The following is a 10000-nucleotide window of genomic DNA, read 5'->3' as shown; positions in this document are numbered from 1 at the left end:
AACAAATAAGGAGGCGGAAGGAAAGAAGAAGGAGTAGGAAACAGCAGAGAGAGCGAGTTGGTAGTTAGTTGGTAGAGAATAGTGAGAAGAACAGTGGAAGACGCCATTTCCACACAAGTTTTTTTTGTCCTTGGAGGCCACCGTCACTTTGCCGACGGGAGGTGTGAGTGTGAGCGATGCAATCGAGAATCTGAACCTCCCCCGCCCAATTTTACACACTGGACCTTTAAGAGTTGAAAGTAGATAGTTTATGGTTGACAACACCACTCAACCATATCCCTATCCATACCTGTATCCGCAGTAACTGTCCGAAGCACTCGGGACTTCATGGGTTTCCTGCTCCAGGCTCGTACTGTGGATGGTGCCGGCGGCAGAACCAGAACTGGAGCCAGAACTGGAGCTGGAGCTGAGCTGAAGTCTACAAGAGTGGGTCCAGTGCTGGTGGGCGGCTCGTGGACCATCATTCCCCCAGGGACCCACGCCCTGCGCTGCCTCTCAGAGGGCGACACCCTCACCCACTCGGACAAACAGCTGAAGAGAAACCTTTCGTTTGTGTGGAGAGCTCCAGATGCGCCAATGGGAGACGTCCGCTTCTAGTGAGTACAAGTCTGCCAATATCATAAGGGCAAATCTAGACTATAGTCAACCACTAATGTCAACATTTGGTTCATTATTTCCACAGATTTATGCACAGTTTTTATTCAACAACACACAAACCCTTCTTTCTCTTATTGCAGTATTACTGTGGTGCAGTCCTACTTTGTGTACTGGGCAGGTATTGAATCTGCAGTTGTACAAGATGAGAGTCATACAACTCGGAGTGGCAGTAACACGGGTGGCTTGAACCGGTTCGTTTTTGCATTGCAGGAAGATGAGATTACTGCTGTGACAGGTATGCAAATTTTTGCAGTGATAAGTAAACATGAAGTAGGCATGGTGTACTTTGGTTGTACTCTTTTCTGTCTGCACTTCATTGAAATCACTTTGTGGGTTTTTTTTGTATCACCTAAATGTTTTACAGCTCCCAGAACCACAAACAAACAAAGACACAAGACACTCAGTCTGCCTACTTCCTTAGGACTCCCCACAACACAAAGCAGTAGAAGCCAAAGATACAAATCCCTCCACCCAGGCACTAATCCAGTCCTGGAGATGAACAGCACTAAAACACTGGCAGCCTTTGGAGATGACCACAACACTGATCAGCTAATTGATGAAAGAAACAGCACTGGGACCTCGGGAACTCTTCAAAATGACACCACTGGTCGTGAAACTGATGGTAATGCAACTTCAGCCCCTCTAGGTCTGATTGAAGAAGCACAGAGTGACAATGGCCATACCAAAGACCCCAAAATCCCTCTATTCTCGTCCAATCGCCTTGTTTCCACAGCCTCTTTTTCCTCAGCTGACACTATAATGGAAGTTACGACCACTCTGTTGCCAAACATTAAAAAGCAACATTTAACAAGTCCCTTTTCCCTACTGCACACCCTTGCCCCCTTCCCCCTTCTAAAGGATGTTGAGAAGGACAGAAAACAGATGAAGTTTCCCACCATCTCTGAAACTAAGGACACAACGTTAAAACCCCAAACAACCACCACATCTTCAACTTCAACCAATCACAGCCTCCATGGCACAAGTCCTCAAATATCCAGTACCAACAATCCAAGACAGCCAATACAGGATCGGACTAGTTCCATGAAGTTCTCAAATGCTTCATTGCAGCCTCAGAGAACTAGCGTAACCAAGACCCAGATGAGTCTACTTGAGGTTGGAAGCATTAGCCAGTCACCTTCACCCAAACCTTCTCCTGAGTTTCAAACATTCCCATCCAAGCTCTTTCTCCAGCCCCACACCGGTACTGGTCAGGGACCTCCAACCAATTCCTTCATCCAATCCAAAACCTCCTTACCAAACCTGACTCTCCAATCTAAATTTCCTACCCAACAGTCCTTTCTTGAGTTCCACACTTCATCATCAGGACCCAAATCTCTGCCACAGCAAACCAGTCCATCTCATCTCCAAACAGCTGCACCTCTGAGCAGCCCACCTCAAACACAACCTCTGAGCAGCTTTCCCAGAACCCTGCCCAAAACTACCCCTACTCAACCTCAGGGCTTACCCGAGACAAGGCAGTCCCAATCTAACACACCACCTGAGGCTTCAAGTATCTCTCCCCAACCACCTGAGGCTTCAAGTATCTCTCCCCAACCACCTGAGGCTTCAAGTATCTCTCCCCAACCACCTGAGGCTTCAAGTATCTCTCCCCAACCATCGTCCCAGTCCCATTCCCCAACTGGTGCAGTCTCAGGACATACTTTTGACTGGAAGCAAACACAATCATCAGAAACCCCTCAATCTTTGAGACCTCAATTTTTAACTCCAAAGTTTGGCCATACCGTTGCTCCAGACAAGGGTAAAGATGTTCCAAATCTTCAGCCACAAGCAAATATCAAAACCATGAGTCTTATATTTGCGCCCTCAACTACTCCCTTTCCACCGTCTACACCCCAATCAACTCTTCACCCATCAAACCCAACGTCCACTCATATGTTGCCTCCCACCACCCTTATTCATAGTAGCTCTTCTACTCCACTTTATCCCTCTAAAGCTCCAACCCTGGTATCAACATCATCCACCCACTCTTCATCTTTTTCCACGAGGATCCAACCTCAAACAGCTCCAGTTCATACTGCTCTTCCTTCTCCTTCCCCGATCTCCACACCTCCTCATTCATCTTCTGTCCAACCTTCCTCAACTAATCCTATGAATTCGCCAAACTCTTCCAAAGATTCTTCACCAGCTCCCATGTTTTCCGCAGTTCCAACATTAACTTCTTCCTCATCTCTTGTTACCTCCTCACAGTTTATCACTGATTTGACCTCTTCATCACCCTCTTCTTCTACCATCTCCCCAGTGTTAACCTTCTCCTCTTCCTCAGTCGCCTCGCCAACCTCTACCATTTCCCCAGTGTCTACCTCTCCTTCTTCCTCACCCATCTCTACTTTTACCACATCCTCCTACTCATCGGGTTCTTCGTCTTCCTTTGCTTCATCTGTTCCCTCTTCTTCTTTTTCTACGTCCTTTCAGTCTACCTCTCCTCACCCAGGACCCTCCCCAGCTCCCCTACGATCTCTCTACAACCCCTTTGCGCCATCTTCTCCCCGTGGGCCATCCCAGAAGGTAATCCCAGGTCAGAGTTTGCAAATCCAGAGCGACACTGCACCATCTGATCCTGAGCCCAATGTCACCCCGTCAACTCAAAGAGCAGTAGTTCACCAAAACCCTGATCCTCATCCAAATCTTGACCCAAATGTCAAACTAAATCATGGCCATGACTTGAAACCAAACCTTCCCAACATTGATACGAAATCCAAACGTCCTTCTGTCCCCTCTGGATCTCCAGACAAGGAGGGAAAATATCCAGACATTATCCCCAGACACAGGGCTTTGGAGCTGGGCATGCTGCTGGGATGCTCAGCTGGCTTGGGCATGGTGCTGGTAGTCGGGGTAAGGTACATGTACCGCCAGGCCTGTGGCAAACAGACAGAGGTGACACTGAACGACAGGGAGAGAGAATATGAGAGAGGAGAGAGAGGGCTGATCCATGTCCAGGAGTGTGGTGATTTGGTCAGAGTGCGGAGAATCAGAGAGAACAGTTTTGTGCTTCTGGCAGAGTATGACATACTGGCACCACCTGGAGACTGAAACACAGACGTGTCGAAATGGACAGAAGACCAAATTATGATAACCCTTTTCTGAGTTTTCATCTTGTTTCTTTTTAATGTGTGATCAAAGTTGTTGTTTTTTTCCTTCTGAGGTTTTTCAAATAACTCACTTGTGAAAACGAAGAAAAATGTTCCTGGCAAGTGTTTGTGCCTCAAGGGATTTCTGCCTCCAACATGTTTAGAGCTAAAACTACAATCTGCCTCCTCATAGAGAGTGGGAAATTTACAGATAGGCTAAGATGACATAAACCATCATTTGGTGGATACGTTTTTTATTGTGTTTTTTCTTTCAGTGTACATCAGATTAATTGAAAAGGTTTATAGGATAGTGACACAACAGTTGTAAATCCAACTATGTAGCTCTATGATTTAATAACTTGTTTGTATAAATGATTGACAAGCATGCTGTATCACTAACATGAAAGATTTATACTTTGCATCATTGTTAGTTGTCATGTCATACGGATTATAAGAAGTGCCTATAATTACCTGTACAAACCTGCTCAGTAACACTCATATGTCACATACCAGACACACCTACACTCAGGTACAAGACAGTACAGTATGTGAGTGAGGACATCTAAGCTGCACCTGAGTGACAACCCTTAGTTAAATTTTATATAACTTCTGCAGTGGTTGTTTTTTTTTTTATAATAAAGTATATTTTCAGTACCAGATATTGTGTACTTCTTAACTCGTGTGCTGTAAAGATTCATGGATGGCAGCGCTGGTTGCTTAGTCATTTCAAATCACTTGGGTCTCGTTGTGATAGAAGCGGCACAAGGCTGGTAGGGTCTGTTGGCAGGGCTTTCCATAGACTTATTTTACTATTATTTCACCAAATGATGTGACAGAAGTGCCATCTGTCCAAGACAAGTTGGCTCGGTGAACTTAGGGAAGCTGCCAATATATCCCTGTGTGTTTTTCCCCCCTCTTGGTCAGAAAACATACAAATTCATTATGAAATGTTTGTGTGTGAACTGGTCCTGAGGATGAAGCATTGATTAGATAGAGACACAGTAAAATGTAGACCTCCACCAGGCTTAAGATACAAACATTTAAATTTAAGGTAAATGATCCACACCCGAAACAAAATTTAATGGGCTCTTTCCTGGATCTCGTCTCGTCCCTCCACCAAGTTCAGGTCAATGCGGTCCCAGGGCTTTTAGTGAAATCCTGTCCACAAACAAACGAATCAAAAGACAGACAGGGTATAAAAGACATTGGGTCAATACACACCTATTGAAAAAAAAAACTTCATTCTTGTGTCTAATACTTCAAGCAAACAAGGTAACAAAGGCATCAGACCAACAATGTATTCATCCGTTTGATGCTTCACCTATGTTAAATTGGTAAAAACTCCCTGCTATTACCTCACCTGTCCAAAAGATGGTAGTGATTGCAATGAAACAAAAACAAAGCTTTTCATATATTTGTTTTTTTTTATTTCCTCATACTTTATTTTTAAATAAACAAGAAAGGAAGACCCATTCACATCCCACTCATTAGTTTTCTTCTCAAAATATACTATTGGCAGAACAATCACACTGTAAACAGAGAATGACTGTAACCTTGACTGTCGCTGGACAGAGCAGCGTGATGACCAGTAAAATGACACTGAAGGCTTTTACAATGTCCATAGTAACAGTAGCTGAGTCCACCATGAAGGAACGGTACAGTAGGTGTCTGAGAATGATGCGTTCGTTTTAAGAAACGGGATTTTGCTTCTTCGTGTGTACCGAGTTGGTTACCACAGATACAACACTGACCTTGAGGTGTTTTTTTCATCACTTCATCTCATATTTGAAATCTACATAGAGGGACGTGAATATTCCCAGTAAGTCACAGTAAAAAAAAGGGGGATGCCTCCTCCACCAGACACTGTACATCCAGAAAAACCAAGGACTTTTATGATATTAGAGGATCTGACAAAAGCCCCAAAATCACATTCAATTATAAGGTTGTTCAGTATCCAAGGCGAGAACTCTGAATCACCATGTGTTCCTCCAATATCGGCACCTCACAAACACAGTATTGTTAAGGTTAAGGGTCATGGTTATGGTTATGGTGAGGATAGTGGAGCATTCAGCAGGTAAAGAGATATTTCTTGAAAAAAAAATGATAGCGACCAAAAACAGACGGAAACACTGGACCGGAAATTTCATGATATTGTTGCTCCAAAACTTCCAGGTTGAGTAGATTAAAAACTGTTTGCCAAGTTTGTCTGTATCGACAAGTAAGTGGCAAAACAAGTTTCTGGAAAGATCATGGTTTGAGAAAGGATAAAAGGGTGCACTACTTTCTGAACGGGCACTTTAACATTGGCACTAGATATAACTTTTGAACATAATACACAAGAGATACTGGACTGGGAATGCAGTACGAAGTATAGTCCATAGACTGGTCAGGAGAAAGGTCCTCACCATGTGTCTACTACAGCAGGTTGTCACACTGCAAAAACTCAAAATCTTTCCAAGAATATTTGTCTTATTTCTTGTCAAAATGTCTCATTTCTAGTCTAAACTAATCTCTTTTCACTTAAAATAAGACTCATCACCTAAAAATTAACTTGTTTTTAGATCATTTTCATTTGTTTCAAACTAATTTTCACTTGAAATTGAAGTTGAAATGAAGTTTTTTGTGCTTGTAATAAGAAAGAAAAACTTGCTCCACTATCAGATTTTTCTACTTATTTCAAGTGAAAATCTGCTTGAAAGAAGTAAAAAGTGTCTAAAAACAAGCTGCTTTTTATGTGATGAGTCTTATTTTAAGTAGAATGAGATTGTTTTGACTAGAAATAAGACAAATATTCTTGGTAAGATATTGAGTTTTTGCAGTGCAGGAGGAGGTGCCCTTGTGTAACATGAAAGCCCTTCAAGATTTTAACGGAACATTCAAGGGAGATCAGAATTCATGTAAAACTGGATTAGACTGTAAGGCTACGTAGCAAGAGCAGTGAACCGTTTAGAGAAAAAATCCTGACTGAACGCCGAACAGCGAGCGTATACAAATATGTCCGATTGGTCCACTGTCTTAAAAACACTGTGATCCGTGTGGGAACGGACTCGGAGTAACAGTCTTTCTTTGAAGTCATGTGTTGCGGCTCCAGCTCTGATTGGTTGGGATGATGATACATTCACTGTCACTGAGCTGAACGAGTGTTTCTGGTAACCTTGCTCCAGATAAAACGTTTTCACATCTTACATTTGGATATTTGGACATTTGGATTCACAATCTCAGTTTTTTTCCCCCCCAAGACATTCATTTCTTTAAACTGGATTTAAAAATGTGGTTGGTGGAGTACGATAAAACCGGACTACTTCACTAAGACTTAGAATAGGGTATCATCAGCATACAGATGTATTTAAACCTTCATTTTGACGACTTTGGTTATTAAATTAGACTCCCCACTACTGATGTCCATGTTGTACCTTCATTGTTCGGATTGATTCATCCGTTAGCTGAACACCTCTCACCACAAGACTGCTTCTTCTCAACAAATGCAAACCTTATTTGATAAATTGTCAAAAACCAAGATAATATTATACTGTATATTAAAAGTCAGGTCAACCAGAATAAGTTTGTTTCTATCAAGCGCATAAATGTAACAAACGTCCACGTCATCTGGCAGTGAGAGCTAGAAGAAAGACAGAGTAGAAAAAGGTAGAAAACAGCAAGAAAAAAAAATGGTCCCGGTAACGTCACCCAGTAACTCTGTCCTGTAACTCCACCCATCCTGTTCCTGTTGGCAGGTGCTTTTTGTTTTGGTTTGTTTGGACAAAACAAACAATTAAACAAAAACGCCGCTGTGCTTCTTTTGCAGGATTTTCGGGGGGATATTCCATATAAAAATAAAACATATACTTTTTGCTTCTTTTAAATATAAAAGAAAATATATGACGGAAATACGAAAGAGAAGTTCTTTGTTGTCGTAGAAACTGAGAAAATCGAGGCGACTAGCCGATCTGGTCTCCACCACCGCCATGACGCTGAGGTCTCTGTTGATTGGTTGATATAAGGCACATGTGACTACGGTCTCCATCCGCTTTAGTCCACTTTGTATCACAGTAAAAAACTCCATCAAACACACCGGCTCCATCCGGGTCAGACGGGCTGTAAGGCCGACAGCTTCACCGCCTGGGCAGAGAGGACAGAAACACAGAGTGAGATGTTAAATCTGACAAAAGGGAGTGAGAAATTTGTTATATCTGGGCTTAGATGTGGCAAAGTCTGGTTAGTGAATCCACCGCCACCACCAGGAGCAGCTGAACACTGAAAACTTGAAATTGAACACATCAATTTTCTGATTCCAGGGTTCCTACAGCTTAAGCCAAGTTAAATTTAAGACTTTTTAAGACTTTTTTAAAGCCACTTGAAATGAAATTTAAGACCGACTTCACAATAAACACAAATGCAGAAAAAAGAAAAAAAAACACCACATCAATTACATAGGGTTAGGGACAATTTTACCCACTTTCCTATGTGATCCAAGGTAAAGTGACTGCTACATGAACATTGGATTGTGTCTCTTTCCAGCTGTCCTTTCAAAATAAATGCATAAAAAGTCCGAAAAAAAAACCAAAAAAAAAAACACTGACTCGGGAGCTGGTGGCGGTGAGAAATTTAGCGTTGACGGCCGCCACTAACTTCTCTATGTCTGAATGTTACCAATTATTTTGAGATTTGAGACTAATTACAACCACAAAATACCACTTACCAAGTGTTAACATTTTCAAGACTTTGAAAAATTGATTTAAGACATTTTAATGCCAATTAAGGCCTTGTTTTTAGATTAATGAATTCAATGCCTTTTAAGACTTTTTAAGGATCCGTAAGAACCCTGTGATTCTGTGAGTGTGGTGAGAATTACAGGTTGCAGAAAACACAAACAAACAGAAACATGTCCTCAATCATCCATCCCCACAAATAAACTGGAGGTGAATTACATTTAGTATTGATTGGTAACTGACGGCACCATCATCTTCATCGTCATCTTCCACCACCCTCAACCCAGTTCAGACCCACTGATACTTGATCAAAGTGCAGCTGGTGAGTTTGCAGCAGCGAGTCCAGCAGGAGAGTTTGCAGATTGTTTCCCTGACACGAGGGGGAGCTGTTGCTGTTGCACCCAGATCTGCTTTATTAGTTTAAAACGTTTTTTAGCTCAATAATAATCTGAGGATCCTGCTGGACACACTGTCACAGACTCATGACAGATTTACAGCTCCGATTACAAAGAATTTATTGTTGGTGTTTCTTAAAGAGTTGTTGTACAGAGGCTTGTGCTACAAAGCAAGGTTTAAGGTTATCAAGCTAACTTCAGGTTTAACTCTGGGTTTTCAGTGCTATGATAAAATCTCTGATGTCAAAATCAATGATCCGTTTTTACTTTTGGATACAGTGGTAACAGAAATTATCTGTGTCTGTATCAGTTTTTCTTCTTTAATTTGTAATTCTTGTAGCCAGAGAGGAAAACCCAGGTTAAGTTTGTAGCACAGGCCTCTGGAGTCAGCTCTCTACTCACTCAGGTCGACCGTGTTGGAACGCGGCCCTATCTCAACAACAGACTAGACTGTAGGAGAGGAGACAAGGTGTTGGGAGGGTTAGTGTTGGGATGCGGCCTGTTATTTTTGGATCGTCGGATCGGTGATGGATGCGACGACAGCGTAGCATACCTTCTGCCGGCTCGTCATCCAGCCGCGGATGGTCGGTACGAGGACGGAGCCGAGCAGGATCTGAGCCGGGTGGTAGATCAACAGAGGGACTGAGATCAGAGAGAGGTGCTCGTAGCCCTCGAACACGATCTTCAGCATGGGGATACCTGGATCACACAGACACACACAACAGATTCTGATCTTAAAAAATGTACGTGATTATAATCAAATATAGAAATATAGAAAAAATTAAATTAAATGTCTACATAAATGAAAAATAAATGAATTTCAGGTATGAAAAAATCTATTTTTGGATGTATTTATTCATTCATTTAATTGTCTGTATGCTAATGAGGTAGATAGTCCTACCTTCTGTCTGATTGTTTTTTTTTTAGTAACCATTTCTTTTTGTGTGTCATGTCTTCACTTGATTTTTGGACTAGTCATCCAAAACAGCCTCTTAATCTTTTGTTAGATTGAATTATTTATTCTTTTGTAACTTGTCTCCCCCAAAACTAAGGATGCAAAAGCCATTAGAAAGTTTTCTTTCGCCTGGTTAAAAGAAATTTGAAATTCAAATTCAGCAAGACAACAGAAGACAAGTTTTTATCATCATCC

The 10000-nt window shown here is 42.0% G+C and overlaps 2 protein-coding genes across 2 annotated transcripts in view; one reads left to right on the top strand and one right to left on the bottom strand.

The window, feature by feature from the left end:
* The window catches only part of reeld1 (reeler domain containing 1), a 6482-nt gene extending 1970 nt beyond the window's left edge, over positions 1–4512 (top strand). Inside the window, exons 2-3 of the mRNA XM_085760407.1 lie at positions 302–596; positions 738–4512. Of these exons, the coding sequence (XP_085616533.1) occupies positions 302–596; positions 738–3708 (3266 nt within the window). The 3' untranslated portion in view covers positions 3709–4512. The remainder of the gene's footprint in view (positions 1–301; positions 597–737) is intronic.
* A 2060-nt stretch (positions 4513–6572) lies between these two features.
* Positions 6573–10000, bottom strand: part of LOC146968700 (sodium/bile acid cotransporter 7-like) — a 5975-nt gene continuing 2547 nt past the window's right edge. The window contains exons 8-9 of the mRNA XM_085760269.1: positions 9404–9549; positions 6573–7865 (exon numbers count right to left, since the gene is read on the bottom strand). Coding sequence (XP_085616395.1) covers positions 7833–7865; positions 9404–9549 — 179 coding nt within the window. The 3' untranslated portion in view covers positions 6573–7832. The remainder of the gene's footprint in view (positions 7866–9403; positions 9550–10000) is intronic.

The sequence above is a fragment of the Trachurus japonicus genome, chromosome 18 (genome assembly GCF_045865225.1).
Source record: "Trachurus japonicus isolate A0001 chromosome 18, Traja_1.0".
Classification (NCBI taxonomy): Eukaryota; Metazoa; Chordata; class Actinopteri; order Carangiformes; family Carangidae; genus Trachurus; species Trachurus japonicus.
Note: the sequence above shows the minus strand (reverse complement) of the source record. Positions and strands in the feature narration are given on the sequence as shown.